This window comes from Eurytemora carolleeae, unplaced genomic scaffold, assembly GCF_000591075.1.
Source record: "Eurytemora carolleeae unplaced genomic scaffold, Eaff_2.0 scaffold1160, whole genome shotgun sequence".
NCBI classification, from domain to species: domain Eukaryota; kingdom Metazoa; phylum Arthropoda; class Copepoda; order Calanoida; family Temoridae; genus Eurytemora; species Eurytemora carolleeae.
In genome coordinates, this window is record NW_019397045.1 from 56,951 (window position 1) to 79,241 (window position 22,291).

General features: G+C 32.4%; 3 protein-coding genes across 3 annotated transcripts in view; all 3 read left to right on the forward strand.

The window, feature by feature from the left end:
• LOC111711384 (exocyst complex component 5) overlaps positions 1–10,013 on the forward strand; it is a 21,173-nt gene extending 11,160 nt beyond the window's left edge. Inside the window, exons 12-25 of the mRNA XM_023485727.1 lie at positions 106–195; positions 324–452; positions 1,692–1,753; positions 2,112–2,173; positions 2,547–2,706; positions 3,028–3,095; positions 3,455–3,499; positions 4,143–4,253; positions 5,218–5,316; positions 6,970–7,055; positions 7,307–7,386; positions 7,555–7,617; positions 9,069–9,141; positions 9,431–10,013. Of these exons, the coding sequence (XP_023341495.1) occupies positions 106–195; positions 324–452; positions 1,692–1,753; positions 2,112–2,173; positions 2,547–2,706; positions 3,028–3,095; positions 3,455–3,499; positions 4,143–4,253; positions 5,218–5,316; positions 6,970–7,055; positions 7,307–7,386; positions 7,555–7,617; positions 9,069–9,141; positions 9,431–9,646 (1,344 nt within the window). The 3' untranslated portion in view covers positions 9,647–10,013. The remainder of the gene's footprint in view (positions 1–105; positions 196–323; positions 453–1,691; positions 1,754–2,111; positions 2,174–2,546; positions 2,707–3,027; positions 3,096–3,454; positions 3,500–4,142; positions 4,254–5,217; positions 5,317–6,969; positions 7,056–7,306; positions 7,387–7,554; positions 7,618–9,068; positions 9,142–9,430) is intronic.
• Positions 9,986–14,018, forward strand: LOC111711385 (28S ribosomal protein S14, mitochondrial). The gene is made up of 6 exons (XM_023485728.1): positions 9,986–10,138; positions 11,111–11,165; positions 11,420–11,568; positions 12,370–12,453; positions 13,037–13,114; positions 13,882–14,018. Exons 1-6 carry the CDS (start codon positions 9,987–9,989, stop codon positions 13,955–13,957), a joined length of 594 nt encoding a protein of 197 aa, XP_023341496.1. The 5' UTR covers position 9,986; the 3' UTR covers positions 13,958–14,018.
• On the forward strand, positions 13,998–20,452 carry LOC111711383 (platelet-activating factor acetylhydrolase). The gene is made up of 12 exons (XM_023485726.1): positions 13,998–14,083; positions 14,292–14,396; positions 15,261–15,287; positions 15,677–15,737; positions 16,157–16,230; positions 17,062–17,143; positions 17,797–17,846; positions 17,946–18,007; positions 18,796–18,844; positions 19,602–19,656; positions 19,988–20,078; positions 20,430–20,452. Exons 1-12 carry the CDS (start codon positions 14,025–14,027, stop codon positions 20,450–20,452), a joined length of 738 nt encoding a protein of 245 aa, XP_023341494.1. The 5' UTR covers positions 13,998–14,024.
• Positions 20,453–22,291: the final 1,839 nt, after the last annotated feature.

Genomic DNA, 22,291 nt, shown 5'->3' on the forward strand with positions numbered 1-22,291 from the left:
GTACACCTTTGATATTAAAGACTGTTAAAGTTTAAATATCAGATTGCTAAGTTGCCGTCTGAATTCTAAAATACGAAAAATGATCGAAATAAATTGTTGTTGAAGGTGTTTCCGTCTCCTTCTAATGTGATGGCAAAATTTGTGTTAAACATTTATTATGTTAAACTCAAGGAATACATTACAGACAAACTTCAGGTACTTACCTACCTACCTACCTACTTACCTATCTACCTACCTACCTGCCTACCTACCTACCTACCCACCTACCCACCTACCTACCTACCTACCTACCTACCTACCTACCTACCTACCTACCTACCTAGGATAAGAATGATACCGAGAAGTACTTGAAGAACCTGTATTTCCTGTACTCCCAAACCATTAAGCTGAATTCTGATCTCTCCAACTATAATCTGGGTTCAGATCATCTCTTCCTCTCTAGGCTAACCAAGGTACTAGACGTCGGTTTAGTCTGTTATTTTTCAAATTTTGATTCTGTGCAGTATATTGCATTTCCATCCCCTAATTCGAAAACTAATAAGACATAATTTTATTTGAATTTTATTGCACAATAATCACTAAAGAATTCACTTCTGAAAGTATAGTTAGTGCGCAGGTGGTCTCATTTCACATTAGACCAAACGTTGCATAATCCGAACTGGTGCGAGGAAACCATTCTAGAGTTTTTTTCGTACCAGCCCGTCTAGTTTACCTGACCCAGTACTAGACCCAACGGCTTGTCTTTAACATATTTTCTTGGAAATCATATCCGCTATTTTACCTAAGAGTTTACTTAAAGGGAGTGACCGGCAATGTATGGTAGTTGAACTGAAATCATCCATTTGGGCTGTTACGTTTTGAAAATCGTTTTTTTTTTAATTCAAAAAATAACGAAGACAAAATATGTAATACAAATTCTACAGTATACTTGTTAGTTGATTAGGAACATATTTCTAAATAGAAATTTTCTCAATGAATCAAAGTTAGAATCAATTATTTCTTTTTCATTAATATATTTTTCTTATGTTTATAGTAAATTTTAATTTTCTCAACCTGTCCCTTAAAAACTAATTAGTTGACTGTAAAATTGTTACTGCATTTTTTGTTTTCGTTATTGAATAATTTTTAAAAACCCAATGCTCACAATCATCCCTAAGACATGAACAATCTATGAGGATTTTAAAGATTGAATTTGCGCTCTTGCTGAACAAAGATGCACCGTAAACACGTCACCTAGGTCTCAAATGATTCCTAAAAAATTTCTCCCCAATACTACATTCTCAGTTAAACTTCCACACATTGCCGGTCACTCACTTTAAGCTTGCACTTATCTAAAATATCTGTTTCTATATTGTGAAGTTGTGAAATTTCTAGTGCGCTTTGTTTACAAGCGCTGCATTATATTGAGGTAAACTAATGCTTTTTTCTGTGGAAAAATATGTTTCCTACATTTCCCTTCACTCGCTTTCCTTTTTCCCCTTCCCTTCCCTTTTCTTCTCAGCTTCCTCTTTCATTCCTTTTATTCATCCCTGCGAAAAAAAGAGAACAAAATTCTATTTTAAGTTGATACTATTGTGATTCCGAGAGAAGAGAACGGACACTTGGTGTTAAGAAGACATATCTGGGAACCGGTATTGAACAACTCACTTGAAACATACTTTTTAACAAAACTTAGATTACTTTTTTTCTAGGATATTTTCAGTCGGTATTTAGAAACATACATCAACATTGAGTCTAGATATCTCAACGATAGGTTAGAATTTAAGAATTCTCTCAACGATAGGTTAGAATTTAAGAATTCTCTCTGAGTTTACGCAATATCATTAATTGTATTGAAGCAAGTGTTTGTATTTTCAACTTTCAAGAAAAGAAAATGATTTTCGAAGATTTCGGGGGGAGGGAAAATTATGAAAACCTGGCCCCCCCCAGATTAATTTTCCCTCACGAGGATTATACTTTTCTATGTGATATTTATATTGTATAAATTCTAATCTTCGTGCAATAAATATTTGATTTGATTTGATTTGATTTGAACCTTCCTAAATACAGCAAAATAAAACTGAAGCATTTTGAAGAGAGTTTTGGAGGGTATTTTATTCTTGTGTGTTCAGAGCTCGGACTGTTCTACAAAAATACTATGAAAACCAAGGACATCAGAGGAAACAAATGTCAGGTGAAATATTAGCTTTAAATTTAAGCTTTAATTTTACAGAATTCTCTTACATAAAAATATATGATTTTTCCATACGATTATCAAGTCCAATGTACTATACCCCATGCTAAAAACTCCGGTGAAGAGTGGTGCGCCGCCTTTAATTGACTATGCAGTTAGGGAAAGTTGTACCTGGAGAATTCAATTTTCAAACACTTGAGAGTTTTAAGGAGACTTTTGGAGCTCAGAGAAAATATGTAGCTTAACAATAAATGAATGAAAATGTTTCCTTTGCGACAAGATACCGCGTCTTATTTTTTAATTCTGTTTGGATTTTCCTCATGAAATTTCGGTTTTGATGGATCTGGATTTTATTTATGAATTTTAATCACAGGCGGGGTCGGTACAGTACAAGAATTGAAGCGCGAAATGCACGGATTGATTGCTGCTCGCACGAATTTCAACCTTGCTGAGATCCTTGATTATGGCGGGAAAACATTTCTCTCAGATGATATAGCGATCATGATCATTCAGGAGGCGAGAGAAGCATTTAGGAAAACAAAAGAATAAAATAAGGATCAAGCTTAGAAAGTTCATATTATTTTATAATGATCTTTTATCTTGCACTCCGCCAGTTGGCCACAATAAACTTGTGTCGTAACCAATTGTGACATTAACTACAGTTTTTACGATATATATTTTTTTTTACGGAGACTCAACCCTAACTTATACGGAATGATGGTTGATTGTTTGTTTGGTTATTTATTGCTATAATTAACGTTTATTCATCATTTATCTCATCTCATTTTCTCTCCAATCAAATAGCTCTAGTTTTTTTATTTTGATCTTTTCTTATATCTTTTGTTATTTGTCAGACGATGTCAAGTATTGTCCAAGCCCAGTGAGTTGTCCAGTAATGCTATGGAGATTTTTAATATTTTAGGAACAATTATCAATTCAATATATAATATAATTTATAAATTTAGAGACGATTTATCAAAAATTAATCTAACAAACAAGTTTGAGTAGTTATATAAGTCTTGAGAGTTCTTTATTTTGTAAGTTTTGTGTACAATATATAGTTGTTGTTTAATTCTTCAGAATTGTGTATTTCGTAAGTTTTGTGTCAATTTAATTAGCTGTTTAATTATTGAGAGTTATGTTCTTTGTAAGTTTAGTGTACATTGTAAACAAGTTGTCTGAACTGTGGAAATAATGACATGTGTCAGTGTGTCGGGTATGTAATCTTAAGTTTTACGAATTATTTATTTTAAAATTAAATTGAATTTGATTTGTTTCTAGTTTCGTACCTTCTACATTATCATGTGGATTATGCTGTAGAACTAGGCGGGTCTTTAAACCATTAATTAATATTTTTAAAATTTTATTTGATTTAATTTTTTAATTGGTTTATTTAGTGTGTTTACGTTTATATATCACGGGTGTGATAATTTAAAACATCTCTTTTCCGACTTCATTGGCCGTTTAGGAATTCAGCCAATTATCGAGCTTGTTTTTGAAAATGTTCAGGTTTCCAGCACTTTTGATTTCATATGGAATATCATTCCATATATTGATAACTCTTGCACTAAACAAGTTTCTTCGTATTTCGGTGTGCACAACAGGTAACTTCAGATTCAACAAATCACTGGACAATCTGGTTTTTCTTTCATTTTCACCAGGTACAATGTACATAGGCTGAGCTAAACCATTTGTTTTTATCCACATGATCATATCCTCCGTTACGCAGCCTCTTCCTTCTCCAGTCATCAAACATGTTTTTAATGTTTATTACAAGGGGGAGAACGCTTCCAACCGTGCTTTTAGTCCAAAACCGATACTCAATGACATTTTTGGAACAATTCACAGTTAAGAACTTTCTCCCCCTGCATTGAAAAACTATAAACATAAGCTAATTAGACTTAGAAATGTTTTCTTCCTTAACGGAATGAAAATGCCACTTAAAGTATTTAAGACCACGTGTCTCTAGGGTTGGCCGGAATACCACTTCCGGAAACTAAAGTTCCGCCGGAAACGTATTTCTTTGATATTATTCGGCAGACAAATACAATCATCTTTCTTGTGGACAAGTTATTCTCAGGTAGAAATACAAATTATTAAATTGAAAAATTAAAATTTGTTAAAGAATTTAGTTTAATGTTAGTTTATATTGATTTAAAGAGCTACATTGAAATATGGAAATGCATTCCATCATATATAAATAGTAGACTGAAGGATCAATGGCATTTTATTATTGCTTACTGATATAACTCAAAATGTGCCCTATCTTTTTTTCACAGATATGTCTACTGTCGAGTCATTATTGTTACAATTTTAACAAACAAAAAGTAAACTAATTCTGGTTCTGAAGTATTGTGTTGGGTTAAGTTTTTGATTTTATTATTATGCTAAATACGAACGTCGAATATAATAAAGGATCTCTCTTTACTTATAAAATATACAATAATTATTAAGTTACCTTTGCCTTCTTTTAAACAGGCACATCAAGTAACATCAGCAATCAGGGAATGTGCTAGGGAGATCGAAATCACGTCGGCAATGACCGGTGCATACTTTTTGAGCTCTGATGTAGAACCTGCTCCCCCCCACCCTTCTTCCACATTTAATTAACAGAAAAATTCAAATATGCATCTCAATTCTTTCATGCTTATCCTTGGGCAGTGAATGTTACAGGGTATATTTTTGAAGCATTTATGACACTGTTAAAGGGAATGTAAGCATAATTTCAAGTGACCCTCCATGCTTATGGGGCAACGGTACCCATAAAACCTTTGTGTGTCCATCGAAAACAGAGATTTGTGTGTGTAAATATATCGAAGCCCGCTTGTATTTGTATTCCAGTGTACGTTAAGTTCACCAAGAACTAAACAAAGCGTACACTGGAATACAAGCGGGTTTCGTTAAGTTTACTCACGCATATCTCTGTACTAAACAAACACAGATTTTAAGGATACCGTTTTAAACCGGACATTGCCCTCTGTACATGGAGGGTCATTTGAAATCATACTTACAGTCTCTTTAAATATCAAAAATTTTCTTTAAAGATAGCCTGGTGCCTCTGGTGGTATCCACCTCTAAGCATGCAGACTGCCTCCAGACCAAGAAGAATGAATGGGAGAAACTTGAATCTAAACTTGATACAGGTAATCACAAATATATATAGATAGATAGATAAATATTTCGACAGGTAATCACAAATATATATAGATAGATAGGTATATATTTCGACAGGTATCACAAATATATATTCATATATAAATATATATTTCGACAGGTAATCACAAATATATATTCATAGATAGATATATTTTTCGACAGGTAATCACAATTATATATAGATAGATAGAAATATATAGATAGATAGATATTTATTTCGACAGGTAGTCACAAATATATATTCATAGATAGATATATTTTTCGACAGGTAATCACAATTATATATAGATAGATAGAAATATATTTCGAAAGGTAATCACAAATATATATAGATAGATAGATAGATATATATTTCGACTAATTTTAACACATTTTTAAAAATTACACAGATACACTTATAAAAATAATAAATTCATTATGAAAAAAAGCAAAGGAAAGATAAGTTTATGAGGATAAACGGGAAGGAAAAAGGAAAAATGTAATTACATACTGCTGATATTAGTATAGTAATTTGTATATCACATAAAACGGGAGAAAATTGGAAGCCCAACACAGCTTTGCAAAAACGGAGCAGGATCATTTGCTATTAACTCACTTGCTATCAACTCAATTGTAATCAAAATCAGTTGCTATCAGCCTCACTTGCTATCTAAACATTTGCTATCAAACTAATTTACTATCAATTCAGTTGCGATCACATTCATTTGCTATAAAGCCTCATTAGCTATCTGGCATCAACTGCTATCGACACATTTGCTATCAAGCCTCACTTGCTATTAGGCCAATTTGCTATCAATCCTTAGTTGCAATCAACAATTTTGTTATCAATCATCATTTACTGTAAAATTTTCGACTTCCTCTCAATCCTTATTTTTACCAATTTTTTTCTCCTAAATATCTGCAAAAAATGGAAACATTTCTCAACATTTGGAATTCTTTATTTTCTGGCAAACTTTGCGTGGGCATGAAACCGCCTCATTTTGTTTCCCCAAGATAAGGTATCAACCTTTTGAAAGATATTAATAAATACCTTTATTTTCACTACAAAGACAAGGTATAAAATACACAGGCCACTTACAGGTGCCAGAAATACAGAAACGTATGCAAAGTACATAGTTCTTCTACAAAATGAATTCAACGAACATGCTTTTATAGCAACTTATTTATTCACAGAGAAAGCAGAGAAAATGAAATATTATCAAAACTTAGCCATGTTCTAAACTGCTTCGAATTTCGTTTGTTTCTAAAACTGTTTATCAACAGGGTTTAAGGGGTAAGGGGGGGATTTTACTAATCAATAATACTACATACAATCTACAGAGGAAAAATTTGATAGATTTGGACCCGGATCCAGGTCATAAGTATTTCTTAAAAATTAACTGACATTTTGAACAAAAGAAGAATTTTTCACTTTTTTTTCTTGTTTCGTTTATCTTTATGCCAAAACTCGATGATATGGAAAATTTCTGTTTTAATAGTTCAGATTTGGGTTTTAAGAGCAAACTATAATTTTTTAACAGTTTTAGGTTGATATTTTGTCTTGGAACCAGATTCGTGGATCCGCAATCCGCATATTTTTGAAGATCCAGGAAGCCGATATGTTACGGATCCGAATCCTAAGTGCTGTATATTGTATTTAGGACTGGATCGTAGTATTGCTACTATCGCTGGTTGGATCAAAACTATTTTAACAACTGAGCAGAAGAAAACCGATTACAACCCACAGGTGCTGTTTTTTTAAATCTTTTTTATTTTAAAAATGTTGTGCTCTAGTTTTGCATGTTGCGTTGGTTCCCATTTGGAAATATTCGATTAATTCTGTTTTTATCTCTCGCAAAATTCCATGCAAAAAAGTTATAATGGAGATATGAGAGAAAATTTGTTCGACATTGTGCGTTACGGGTTGTGGTGGTGGTATTGGGGGGAAGGGGAGAGGAGAGGCTATCTGAAAAATGTCCTATTTTTTTTATTTCTCAGGGTGGTGAAGCTATAGCTGTTGCAAGCGGTGCCTGTCTCAAAGTTGTAAAATGGATAGCTGAATTAACTAAGAAGATCAGGAAAATAATTTTTAATAACTTAAAAATGCATTTTTTTCTACGCATTTGAAATTATTTTCGTTGAAAACACATTTGAAATCATTTTTGTTTAAATGAATGCTATATACAGCATTTTTTTAATTTGAACATTTCTTTTTAAGTAATATTTGAAAAAAAATGTTGGTTCAGGGACTCTCTTGATGGACGAAATTTAGAATGGGTTCTTCAAGAGTTAGGAATTCGATTACACAGGTGACAACCCCCCCCCCCCCATTCGTCGACCATCCCATTCCTGAGGAAACTGCTTTATTATGAGATGATTTCTCTTAAATTAGCTATTTTTTTCGTTATCTATGAAACCAGGGACCGAATTTAATAAATTTGAGCTAGGTCGTTGAACTGCCTGCTAGACCTAGCTGAAATTCAAAAAATCCTGTCCCAAATATTGCAAACTTTGAGTTGGTAGATTTTTTGCTGTTTCTCCTCCTTAGTTGCTTAAAAGTTGTATTTTGTAGCCGTTAAAATTCTAAAAATTTGCCCTGAACTTATATAGAGATAAAAATCATTTTAAACAATTGAAAATGAATTCGTAGTTGTTTCTTGTTTATTCACAAGATGGAACTTTTGTGTAGAGTATTGTAATTCTTGAATTCTTGATCTCCATATCCAATGTGGGCACTTTTATTGTTGAGAATGCTTGTCTTTAATGATCTGAGGCCGAATTTAAAGAATTTGAGCCGCGGCTCAAATATGGTGGGTTCCACTTAAAATTGTATTCAATGTTTTAAGATATAAGCCGGCGCTCAACTGAAACCGGTTTTTGGCGGCTCAAATTCATTAAATTCGGACTGTGGTCTGCATAAGATGAAGATCGATGCTTGAGCATATCATCCTGAGGTTCTCAAAAAAAAAGTTATGGCCTCGGGACAGATGAATTTTTCCAAATCAAAATCAAATATTTCAATAGCACTATTTCATAATGATGAAAAGTTTTCTTTGAAATATTTTTTTTTTACTTATTTAATAGTCCTGGACCAAACAATAACAAAACTAATTTCTTTTGTTAGGAATATTTAATATTTGATATTGTGTTGTTAAAAAATATGAAAATGGATTTATCGCACAAAGAGGGAGGGAAGGCACACCGCATTAATTTTTCGTCTGCACTGCAAAAACTTCACAAACATTATCCCTCTACGGTTCGGTAAACACCAGTTTAATTGGCCTTTTCAACTAGCTCCAGTAGCTGCATTGTTGTTATTGTTTACATTGTACCACTATATAAACCTGTCTAGTTAATATACAATCAGTCAGTCTTTACTCTTCTATCTATTGGAACTGGTTCATTGTTGTTGTTGTTGTTCTTGATACAAAGAACTTGTTGCGAATAATATGGACTGTTTTTAAGAGATTGCAGGAATACACATCAGCTGCTTTTAACTGATTGAGAACTTAATATTATTCAAATTTAAAGTTACACGGGGAACAAATTTAATGATTTGGAGAGGTTATTGAACTCTCTTCTGCCGGTTCATATCTTGAATCATAGATTCAAATCCTCATACATCTTTAACTTTGAATGGTTGATTCAAGATTTGAACCAACAGATGTATAGTTCAGATACCCATCTCAAATTCATTAAGTTTGGCTTAAAACTTTCAGATAAATACTTATTTAATCAATTATATAAAATTATTGTTTAGGACTGTTTATGAGCACCTGATGCAGTTCCAGTTTGCGTCTGCTGGGGCAATGACGTTGATTTGTGATATGCAGGTTGGTACAAGATTGAGTTTAAAAAAGGTTAAAACTTAAAAACAAACAAGTAAAATCCCGATCATGAAACATTTTGGCATGATAACAGATGACAGTTGCTAAACTAAATACAATTTTTACTTTAAGGGGGGGGGGGTGATTTTCACGGGGCAAATAAATAAATTTCTGGGTAAAAGTTAGAAAAATCTTGCCTGTTTGTTTATGTTCAATTTTCCTTTTCCCTCTTAGATCTTGAAAAATCATTTTTGAAAATATACACCCTTGTGAATACCGGAAGTGTATTTGGTAGGAGTACCGGAAGTGTGTATCTGACTGGAAGGTTGGAACAGTTACCGCACTGTTTGAGACCCTACATGCAATGTGTAACCTTCTAATCCTTCCTCCTGAGAACCTGAGAGGTGCAGCTATGGGTGATCAACTGGCTAACATGGATAAAGGAATTCTCGACAATTGGCTTCAGCTTAGAGTTGATTATAAAACTGCTCGACTTGCAAACTGTTTATAAACATCTTGTTTATCTTTCAATTAGGGTTTCCAATCAGAATTGCGCAGTCGGTTCACAAATAGCGGGGAATTGCGTGGAGTTTAGGGGGCTCGCAATTGCGCGCAAGTAAAATCCATTTGCATTGGAAACCCTACTTCCAATTCAGATTCTATAAAAATGTGTTCAAGAAAAAAAATATTGGTAAACAGTTTATAATGATCTTCATTTCGTTATTCATACATTTTATATATTTATATATTGGTTCTATGCTATACAATACATTCCTTAAAGAAACTATGTAGAAATATGTTTTTTGTAGAAATTACAAAATAAAACTTTCAACTCTGTTGGAAAATGATAAATGATAGATAATTCTCCTATTTTCAGACCAAATATGGCAGGGCTGGTTTCTTGTTTGCTGAAGGGGGTTCAGCTCACAAATTTCTGTTCTAATAATCTTTCAAATACAATAAGCGTTCTTGGAACACTTAGTCAAGTCAGATTCAAGTCAAAGTAAGTAAATGTTCCCCTAGTTAAACTAAGTTAAATGGTTCTGTTGACGTTATTTCAATTTACCCTCCGTTCAAATTATTATACTTCCAATTCACAATGGTGTCCTGTAAACTTTTCTCTAAGCAAAAATAAAAGAGTTATCGACTTGCTTTTCTATCTGAACATTGATTAGTTTTATTTACGGGTTCTGTAAAACTGACTTGTGTATTTTTTGACCAGAAACAAGGGAAGGAAATTGAGAAAATTAAGATCTTTGACAGAATATTATAAATATTAAAGATGGCTAAATGGAACCGTTTATGTAATGCTTCTATTTTAGGGTCACTTGAAATTATGTGGATAGTTAATTAGTAAACTTGAGTTAAATTAACCATAAAAAAAGATTATGAAAAGTAATTAATTTTTGTCTCATACTAATTGCCATTATCATTTATTTTTAAGTATCACAGTTTCTAGGAAAACATGATTATTTTTTTCCAAATGAACTGATTTTTTTTGGTAAGTTAACCTTTCATGATTGTTGAAGTACAGTACATTTCTATTTAATTCTTACTTACTTGTGTACTTGAAGTCTTGAATCTAGCGCCCCACTGATAGAGGGACATTGTAGATACATCTTTCAGATCTTCCATTCTGGTAAATTCATTTTTTCATTCAGTTTCCTTCAGTTATCATAGCCTTGGCTGCATCCTCATTGCCTGAAGACTTTATTTGATTCACAGGCTCCTGAATCTTTCTAATCTGGATTACTGCCTGGTCGCTTGCAGCAACAGTTTCCATAATCTTGCACACAGTTTTTTCTAGATTAGTTAATCTTTGCTCAATTATCTTTCTAGGAAATTGCACATGGTTCGCATTTTCATGAATGATCCTGCCCTTGATCTTTCATCTCAACCAGTAATTTGACTTCTACAAAAATGATTAAATGATCAATATTACTGAATACTAGGTTGATAATTATTTATTTTTTAGAGTTAAACCCAAACCTACTCGTCCTTGGACTGGAACAAATCATTATAATCATAAGGCAAGGAATCATATTTATCATAAAATCAGAATTATTATTAAAAAAATATTTCCTCAAAAATCATTCATCCACCCTCCCTAAAAAGAAATATTAGGATTTTTTTGGCAAATGCCAGATTTTTTAAAGGGTTAATTATTTGATTTTTAGGGGGACGACAATTTTGTTATTTTAATTTATTGTAATTGAATGACGGGTTGTCCTTTAATAATAATAATAATAATAATGTGTTATGAAAATATACCTTTTGCCTGTAGGCATTGCAAGAATGGTGGGATTGGGACGGATGTGGTCCCTACAAATACCGTCATCATCATTATCCAAACAATATCACCCTTAGGGATGTCCAGCGAAGGAGAATATTCAAGAGATTACATTTTGAGAGAGCTTCAAGGGAAAATATAATGTAAGCATTTCTTAACATATCACGTTTTTTTTCAGAACCTAGGTATCCTTTTTATAAGCTGCCAATAAACAATTCTGTTTTTTGGCAAAACCTGTCAATTATAAAATGCGATATCCAGAGAAAAGAGTATTAGTTTGTAAACTTTTATATTGTTTAATGTAATTTTGCTTTAGACAAATATAAATGATAAATATATTTTGTGTTGAATACTCATAATATAATTCAGTTTGTTTGATCTTGATATCCTCAGTGGGCACTTTTTGAGGGGATCAATTAAGTAACTATACCTTTCCAAATCTTTATTTTATTTACTGCACTGATCATAAATTCTCTTCAGACCCTGACTGGGTACGATTAATATGCGGGATTTCGAATTAAGACTAGATTAATCTGCAGATTAACAAAAAATCGAGATTAAACATTAAACTCAATATCCACAAAATAAGAGTTCCCAACTTCCAAGCTCAGGCCAAAAAGAAATACATAATTTTTAATTTCCATTTTTTTAAATCACAGTTTTTACTTAAAACATAGCAAACGCTTATCTGAGTTTAAAGCTCTTCGCTCATTTAGATGTTAGTTAATAGTTTTGCCAAACGGCTGAACTAAATCAGCGGAATTCTTTTAGGCTAAAAAAATTAAAATTTATTTTCAAAATTCAATAAAATTTTCTTTCTAAATTCTAAATTTTTTCCCCAAAGTGTTCTTATTATTCCAAGGGCAAAGCCGGACACTAGAGCTAGTTAACAAATAATTGTATGAAAATGATTGTTACTAGTGCCCAATGTTTTAATATTTCAGTGACAACGATATTCTTCCCGCCGAGATACAAGATATTGCTGGACAGGAGATCCAAGATCTGCCATATGACTCCGCTACTTGGAGGTCAATCTTTTTAACATATTTTTAAAAAAATTTAAATTGTAAATTCTATAAGTAATTAGGTGATAGCAGCTGTAAGTACTTTGACATTTCTGTTTTTCTAAATCTCCATTTACTTCTTGATGTTGGTGCATCATCCATCATGTTCGGCAAATTTTGAAAGAATTTTTTTTTTGTGTTTTGTCGATTTGTAGGTCAATCTACTTTCTTAATTTGATTCAGGATTGAAGTCCTAGTATCCTTTTATTTAGATTTTATTTCAAGTGACCCTCCATGTTGTACGTAACTCAACACAACGCATACAAGCGGGTTCGATAAGTTTAAACACATATATCTCCGTACTCCCCAACACACACAAATGATTTAAAGGTATCTTTGTAAATGTTGCCCTCTTTGCATTGAGGGTCACTTGAACGCTGAAGTTACGCTTTTAGTCCCTTCAAAGACACTGCCACAAAATTTTAACTTTTTAAAATCTTTTTTTTAGCTTTTATTTGTAGATAAGTTAGGATCTTTTTATCTTTCTGTTAAGCTAATAGCTTAGCTGTATACTTATCTGTCTATCTATCAATCTATTTATCTACAGACCGAATATGAGATGCTGTGTGACCGGTAGGGCGCGAGGTCACTATAAGGAGTATAGGGTCAGCAGGTTCATTTTCAGGTAGAGCTTTTAAAACCATAATATCTTTAATCTATATATAAATTTGGCTTGTCTGTCGAAGCGAAGCGCCCTCTAAGGCTAGTTACATAAAATGTGTAAAGTAGAGACTTAACATTGTGTACAATCTTCATGAAAACAGTGAAAATGCGGGAAGCAATTTACATAAATCTTCAAATATCGGTATAAGTTCCTCTCTATTTAATATGTAAAGATGTTCTTCATATGTACACAAATACAAATATGTACAGGGTCACCTACAAAGAATGCGATTTTTAATTTTCTCCCAGTAACTGCACTATACACTTTTTATAAATAACAAAGATGGGTTACTACATCATACTAAGTTTATATTTAAATTAATGTGGGGGATTTGGACGGTATGTGTACACTGTACAGTGTTCACATTTTACTGTTACGCATTAGGACTGATAAAAACTAATTTTATTAAAACAATAATTTTTAATTTGAGGATCTATAAAAAAACTAAAACTTTCCAGTCCGTATCTTCATTTTAGATATTCCTCCCGGGATTAAAGCTCCTTTCCACACTTAGCTGTGTACGATTACCATGCGGGGTATAGAATAAAGATTAAATTAATCTGCAGATTAAAAAAACATTGATCAAAATATCCGCAATGCATGAGTTACCAACTCAGTTTTTTTTTTATTGACGAGTGCGCGCATTTATCTATTAAGGTACTTCTAGATTTTTTGTTCATTTAAATGTTCTGTTGATCAAACAAATTATTATATATAATATATTTTAGGGCTGAAGCGGACCATAATCGTGTAAGCGGTGTACAGCGCGCGTTCTGGTTGTACAATACCAAGATTGAACCCTAGACAAAAGACATGTACATAATTCAAAAATAAAATTATTTGAGTCTGTTGTTCTTGTTTCAGAGATACAATGTCGTTTCAGCTTCCAATATCTAACGGTGTTGCTCATCTACCGAGGGGGACAGGAAGGTAGATATATACAGTTAAACTTTTCTGTACTCGACAAACACACAAATGGTGAAAGGGCAGGGTTTTATATTAGGCATTGCCCTCTTTGCACGGAGGGTCACTTTAAATTACGCTTACAGTCATTTTTAAAAGGTTTTATTTGAAATTCGTGATCGTTAATGTGGGGGGGGGGAAATCTGCATAATGTTGATTTTAGAAATATTTTTAGACACACTGTTGGATGCATAGATGTATTTACTAAAGAGATAGAATCCAAGCTACCCCTGTTGTTTCGTTTGTACTATCCAACATCAGATAAATCAGATCCTTCAAGGGAAACCAACTAAACACAGATCAAACCAATTTAATGAAACAAATGATCTGACGATACTCGCCTTAAATCTCAAATGTTCTAATCAAGTGTTGTAGACCTTTAATATTTTAAATTTTGGTTATTAAACTTAGCTGAATTTATAGTTCGAAATAAAAAAGGTCTACGACATTTGATTGAAAATATATAAGGTTATGATTTTTTTGGGCAAGTTTTTAGTTTCTTTGTAATTGTAATTTTACACATAATTCATAATTCATTTTAATTCAACTTTGCAAAGAAAATTAATTATTTTTGAATAGAATGTACTTTTTTTTCGTTTAATTCGTTTATAATTTCTTTAACACTTTTTTAGATTAACAACATTCGTTTCTGTAAGCAAAAGTTTGTTTTGAAAAATTAAAAAGTGAATGAAAACTTTCGTTTTTACATTGTTTTTTTTTTTGGTAAACGCTGGTAATATATTTTCAAGGGAATTCTTCAGATCAAATTTGATTGATTGAAAATAAGACGAGAAAAAGATCGCAAATAGATGGATGGATATCTAAAAGAGTAATTTGTGTTTTTAAAGAAATAAGGGAGAACTTAATTAGTCCTTCTATATTTCTATAAATACTCTAAAAAGGTCCACAATTAGCACAAATATAAAGAAATTTTATTTTATTAGAAACTTGGTCGCGTATTTTATCTGCAGACTTCAACCCTTCCCCGAGTGAGTAAAGGGGGCCGGGGTTGCTTAATACTTTAGCGATCTAATTTTTCTCAGAAGATTGCAGTCCACTCAAAATAAAATATAGGTTTCAAAAAAGATTGAAGTTTTTAAAAGTCCAGTTTTTGTCTGATCTTTATCAGTTGGGTTTACTCTAGATGGCCGCTATGGTTGCCTCACCCTAAGTAAGTTGTTCAATATTCATATCTTTTATTTTCAAATAACAAGAAATATACCTAAAATTAATTTTAAAAGATGCAATTTTAAAACATGATTAAAATCTCAGATTCTTGTGGAGCCTCTTAAAAGATAGAAATCTTGAATGTTTAAAGACGACCAAAAACGATGTCAAATTTTTTTTTTCCATGGACCTAATTTATTTAATTGAAGAGGTCGCTGACCTATCTACTACTGGTTCAAATCCTGAATCACCGATCTTTAAGTTAAGAATTGAATTTGTGGTATTTAGTTAAGTGACCTCTTCAATTATTTAAATTAGGTCCTTGGAAATGGACAGTAAACATCGTTTTTGTTCGTCTTTAAACAGTTGTATTTGATTTAACAATGTTTTTAGATATGCAGAAAGCTATATTGGAGCTAAATATGAACAGTCTCCGTTCTTCAAATATATTCTGGTAAATTCTAGTTTTTATTTACCATTAACTAGCTGTACTATTCTTCAAATCTATTCTGGTAAATTCTAGTTTTTTTATTTATTATTAACTAGCTGTACTATTCTTCCAATCTATTCTGGTAAATTCTAGTTTTTATTTATCATTAGCTAGCTGTACTATTCTTCAAATCTATTCTGGTAAATTCTAGTTTTTATTTATCATTAGCTAGCTTTAATCCTGTAATCCGCCAGGCTATAATTCTCTAATCTGCTAGGGCTTTAATCCTCGAATCCGATAATTCTTTAATACTCTAATCCGCTAGGGCTTTAATTCTCTAATCCGCTATTTCTTTGATCCTCTAATTCGCTAGGCCTTTAATCCTCTAATCCGCTTGTTCTTTAATCCTTTAGTCTGCTAGGGCTTTAATCCTCTAATCCTAGGGTAAAATGTTTTCTTGGTTGTCGTGTAATCCTGTAGTTCCCGTGAATGAAGGTGGTAAACCAGAGACTGAAAGGTAATTTAATTTATATGGATTAATCCGTTCCAAGGCTTCTGGATGAGAGTTTTTTGGCACCTAAAGTAGACCCCCCCCTTCCTGCCCCTGAGCATTAGAATAAAAGTTAATAATTAAAAAAAGGTAATATGAAGACTCTCAATTATTATTTTCAGTTTATCATTTATTTCACCAGAAGTCTTCTTCGATATCCCATTGTGTTCACACTCTGCAGTCTGCAGTGATAACTTCGATATTCCTTGGTGTTGACACTCTGTAGTCTGCAGTCTGCAGGGATAACTTCGATATTTCTTGGTGTTGACACTCTGCAGTCAGCAGGGATATCCCATTGTATTCCCACTCTGCAGTCTGCAGGGATAACTTCGATATCCCATTGTATTCACACTCTGCAGTCTGCAGGGATAACTTCGATATCCCATGGTATTCGCACTCTGCAGGGATAAATTCGATATTTCTTGGTGTTGACACTCTGTAGTCTGCAGGGATATCCCATTGTATTCACACTCTGCAGTCTGCAGGGATAACTTCGATATTCCTTGGTGTTGACACTCTGCAGTCTGCAGGGATAACTTCTGTATTCCTTGGTGTTAACACAGGGATAACTTTCAGTGATCAAAGCATTTATCTTCATATTCAGAAGTGCCCACATTGGGTAAAGAGATCCGACCTCAGAATAAATTAGATTTGTAAAAACTATTCCTATGAAGTTTCCCATTTTGTAGGCATTAATCGTTTAAGCAAATAACAGCTCCCCCCCCCTTTTTTAATTGAAGTGTGTGGTGTTGCCCGTTGAATTCCTCCAATAAAATATTTTATTTTCATAATTATTAGGTTTCCCGTTGTAGTTTTCTCTCATGGACTGTCTGCATGTAGGACTACATACTCATTCCTCTGTACAGATATTGCTTCCCAGGTTTAAACTTTTTTATAAAAAAAATCTTCTCAGAGTTTAGTCAATATAACACAATATTGATCCAATATAACACAATATTGAGCCAATATAACACAATATTGAGCCAATATAACACAATATTGAGCCAATATAACAATATTTTTTTAATTAAAAGTTTAGGCATAAAAGACTACGATATTTATCATAGAATATTTTTACGATGTCAGATGAAAAAAAAATCCTAAGAATGAGGAAAGAATTCGTTAAAAAAAAGATTGCTTTCAAATGTTTTAGAAAATATAGAAAATGAAAATCTGATTTTACTTTTACTTATTGCTTAATTAATTCTCAATAAACAATGTATTTAAATAGAGTACAGCATTCTTTTACAGAATGGAATGACCGATTCATAACGGTTTTCTTTAAAACTTTAAAACTGACGTATTTTATTCCTTATTTTACTTTCCGAAAATCAATTATTTTTAATTGTGGTGTTTTTTGTTAAAGTGACTTGCAAATATTTGCAGCAGAGAAGCAGTGAAGTGAAGGTTTCTGTCAAAATTAATCAGTTTTTAGGAAAGAAAAACGACGATATCTTCCCTGGTTGTTAAAGGGTACCATTGTGAATCAGACAAAAGACACAAGTTCTAAGTAACACTTTGCTATTTTTTAAGGGATATTATGTAGCAGCATTGGAACATGGTGATAACAGCGCTAATATTAGGAATATTTACATTTCAGGAAAATACAAATTTTTCAATTTTTTAACAAAAAAAATAATAAATGTTTTCTATGAATTTTTTTAAAATGAAAATATAAAAAGAATGATGTTGACTTCCCCGGAAGCTGAGGTATCTTGGAGATCGATGGAAACACTGCCTAAAGGAAAACATGTCAACATTTAATTCATGATAGTAAATCTATTTCTGGAAATTCTTGTTTTCCCTGATTTTATTATTATTTCTTTTATTTAATCAATGCATTTCTTGGACTCCTTCATATTACAGGGGAAATTAGTTCCAAAACTGATACTTTGCCCATTTCTAACACTAACGGATTATTTTTAAAAACGGGAAAATGAGTTTTGTCTCGAAAACGCGACAATGATTTAAGTTCAGGAATCAGGATAAGTTCGAAAATGGAAAACCTGACATTGTCGAGAAAACGGTCATAGGTTTTAATATAAAAGAACTCCTTTTATAAGTTTGGTCACAGAAAATATTATTTAAATTGGGAATTATTGTCCTCGTCAATGGTCAGGCTGAATAAAATGTTAGTTATAGTTTTTATTATCGACTTTATCTCTCGATCGGGATCCTAAAACCCCAGTCTTTCATTTTGTGCCCATTTCTAACACTCAGTGCTAGAAATGGGCCAAGTGTTAGTTTTGGAACCAATGTCCCCCTGGATTACTCCTGAGAATAAAAATTTGGATTATAAAGAGTTTTTGGAAATCCACCAATTTGTAAAAAAACAGGAAAATCTGCAAAATTTGATATGTTATTATTTTAAAAAGTAGAAAAAACAAGTATTTGCATATATTGGACCAGCAAGAAAAAGCCAAGTTTAATTAGCTAAAATAAGAGGTCGTTTATGAAACGCACTGTAAGCCTAGTGAGTTAAAGTAACAATTTCTATCATATTTTTATTTAAATCTTGACTTGTTGATAAAGGAGCACCGGAAACAGAACTAAGAGAGAGACAACTAAAATACAGAACTAGGAAAGAATATTTTTTCGTTAACAAAATTTTTACTGACATGCTCTCAGGGTTTTTTGTCGAATGACTTAACTCCAATATTTCCTTTATGAAGTTTTAATTAGATGATATGCATACAATTCACGTAGATTCAGCCTGCTTATAAAAGTCTCATTAATTTTTAAGACTGGGTTGACTCTGGCTTTGTTTTTACCGCTATAACTCACTTATGCTTTTCTGTAGCTCTTTACATGTACATTTTAGCACTGTAAAGCACTTGCTTGTTAGCTTTGGTTTTTAAAAAGTAATTGGCAAAATTCTCATTGAACTTTGCTTGAAAGCTAAGTGTTTACTGTATAGGGAAGCCAGCTTTGCCAAAAATTTAAACTTTTTCCGAAAAATGTCGACCAACCTCATCTTGAACATTTAATCCAAGCTAAGAAGATTTACGTGGTTCTACCGAGTTCATTAATCAAAAAGTGAGCCAAGGGGTTTATGAGCTATGATCGGGCATACAAACAAACTGTACATATATATAATAGATGTTTTAGTCATATTTCTTACATGCATAATAAGACATAAGACATAAGATACAATTAGGGTGACTCGCAAAAATTCTCCCAAATAAAGATTTAATTTATTCGAAAAAATAATGGCTTGTTCAACGAACTACTCAGGAAGTTTGATGTGAGTGGGTACACAATGTTAGATTAGCTGAAGAATAAGGAAAACCAAGTGCAACTCTGAAATTTACTTCTTAAAAGTTTTCTTTTTTTTAAAGTGAAGTTAGACAGTGCCTGGATTCTTTGAAAAGCCTAGATAACGGTTTAATTGAGGTAATACATATTTGTTTTGGGGGCCTGCTTAATTCATAGGGGAACCCTTTAATTTTTTTGTCTGATGACAGAGTTTTCCGTGTGTTTCTCTGAAATAATCGTTTTTGTAGATTGATCAGGAAAAGTTTCTCAGCTTGGACCAGTCAAAGTTTTAAATTTGTTGTGAATCGGACATGCCAATTTACAAATGGAAGATTTCTCGAAAAGATGTTAAAATAAATGTCGGGGTTAATTATTGATAACTTAACTAATTCAAAAAAAGTTTTATCGGACTAAAAAGACCGTTAGAGTAATATTTAATCATGACACTCTCGACAATTCTAATGTTTAGGACTTTTTCATCAAATACTCAGAGACTCTAAACGACACCCACGAAAGGATTGGGTTGGAATCTTTTAAAGGAAAACTCAGCACAGAAAAATGCATTAAAATTTTATTTTATTTATATTCTTGATTGAACACGTCAAACTAAGTAAATTTCACGTAGGATTGAAATCTTGCATGTTTTTAATCATTGAAAAGTCCCTTATTTAAGAACTGTCAAGATAAGAACAAAAATATTTGAATTTCTAATGTGGAACTGGATAAATTTGCTTCTTATTTATGCGTTAAATTAAACTAGAGGTGCTACGAGGTCACAATGTTTCCCCTGTAACGTCGCATAAATTTGACCTTCTCCGCCTGTTAAGTTTGTATATATCTAAATGAAGGATGGGTAATTAATTCATTATGCGATTTGATTTCTTAATTTTAATTGATGCGTTTATTGGTAGGTTTTCTTCTTTATTGGCGATAAAAGCGTAATGAAAGTCGTCTTTATTAAACCTTTGAAGTTCAAACGTCGATTAGGATTCTTAACTTTGAAAACACACCCGGAATCCCTGTACGTTGTTCGAGATTTATGTTATCAGACATCTAAAAGACAGACAAACGGATATTACTACTTTATAAATATAGATATATATTAAGATTCTTAAATTGTTAAATGTTATTTCACTTAATGAATTTGTGTTAAAGTCGTGAAGTCTTTTATTTTATTTATTTTGAATTGTTAATGAAGTTTTCAAAATTGATAAATTTATTGATAAATAAAAATTGTTTCAAAGGGAGTGTTCGCGAAAAATGAAAGGGCGTATAGGCTTAATGCGATAAAAAAGCGCTTTTGATCGCTACTAATCTTACTTCTAAGTGGCGATTCAAAGCGCTTTTTTATCGCATTAAGCCTATACCCCTTTCATTTTTCGCGAACACTCCCTTTAATCACGAGAAAGGTATAAACCACTTTATGAAAAGCTCGTCAGACGTACAGCCTCATTTTTATAATTTCTTTGCCATGCATTAAATATAAGAAATGAAAGACGTCTAACTAGACGTCTCTCAATTCCCATGCTTACTGGGACACACTGTATGGTGCACAGAAAATTTTCATAGTTTTTATCTCAAATTTCACAATGTTGGATGACACTTAATTTTGATAATTTTGATATTTCTACTCACGTTAACTAATTTTGAATTGTCTGGACAAAATGTTGAAACTGGGGCAAGTTTCTGCAAAATTCAAGGAATCGAAATTTTACTACAAACTGGAACATATTATTGATTTATTTGTTAATTGTTTCATGTATGTCTGTTTATCGACATATGCGAAAGAACAACAACTGTTTCGGACCCTATATACTATATAGTATATACACTATACATAATGATAACAATTTTTCAAGTCAAGATTATCCATTTTGGATCCGGGTTCAGACAGAACCATAGACTAAATAATAAAGTCTGCTAATCAAATCTAATACGCCTAGTATCTAGATAGGCTTAACTTGTACCGACAAGGAATGTATCTATAGCAAGTTTTGTGACTGCCTTTTGACGCATATGATTGTAATTCTATTAACACCTAATTAACAGGGAAGTTAAGTGAAATTTACTTTACCAAGGGCAAAATTGGTCAGGGGAACTCGTGGTCAAGTAAAATTTTATTTTCCCGAAAAAGTAGTTGTACTCAATTTCATCGTTTTTTTTGAGAGGCAAATGCGCGAATTTTTCACTATAAAGCAGGTTGTTATTTTACTTAATTGTCCCAAGGGACGTTAAATAACTCTGTTGAGAAAGTCATAGGTCGGTAATATATCCAATATTACCGACCTATGATTCCCCCAACAGATTTAAATACCGACCCTATTTCGGAAAAATTAAAATTTTTACTTAATTACGGGTTCCCTCTACCCGTGGTAAAGTAAAATTTCCAGAACTTTTCTGTAAAGTTGTTGTAACAAATTATTGCAAGTTTTAAAGTAAGGCTCTAAATTTCAACACTTTGTAATTTTCATATTTACTTTCAGCGTGTGTCAATTTTAAACATGAAATTTTATTTAATTATTTTTCTATTTGTGTAAGTTTTGTATATCGAATCTTTAGGAGCCTTAATTAACCTTACATATAGATGTCTGCTTATTGGTTATGCAAAGAAGAACACTTATCTTTGTTTTTGGCGAACATTTAGTTTTTTTTCAAATATATCTTTGTTAATATTTTATTAAGATCCAGCAGACCTTTTGCACTCATACATGGGACACGGGGCCCTATTGGGGGCTCAGCTCCCCCCCCCCCTAGCTCGTTGAAAGAAAAAAAA

Excerpts from the sequence above, each read along its gene's own strand:
- LOC111711385 (XM_023485728.1), top strand. The coding sequence starts at position 9,987 with ATGATAGATAATTCTCCTATTTTCAGACCAAATATGGCAGGGCTGGTT. Across the intron at positions 10,139-11,110 it reads CAAGTCAGATTCAAGTCAAA|AGTTAAACCCAAACCTACTC; the intron begins GTAAGTAAATGT and ends TTTATTTTTTAG. Across the intron at positions 11,569-12,369 it reads GCTTCAAGGGAAAATATAAT|TGACAACGATATTCTTCCCG; the intron begins GTAAGCATTTCT and ends TTAATATTTCAG.
- LOC111711383 (XM_023485726.1), top strand. The coding sequence starts at position 14,025 with ATGTCGTTTCAGCTTCCAATATCTAACGGTGTTGCTCATCTACCGAGG. Across the intron at positions 15,288-15,676 it reads CTATGGTTGCCTCACCCTAA|ATATGCAGAAAGCTATATTG; the intron begins GTAAGTTGTTCA and ends CAATGTTTTTAG. Across the intron at positions 15,738-16,156 it reads CGTTCTTCAAATATATTCTG|GGTAAAATGTTTTCTTGGTT; the intron begins GTAAATTCTAGT and ends CTCTAATCCTAG.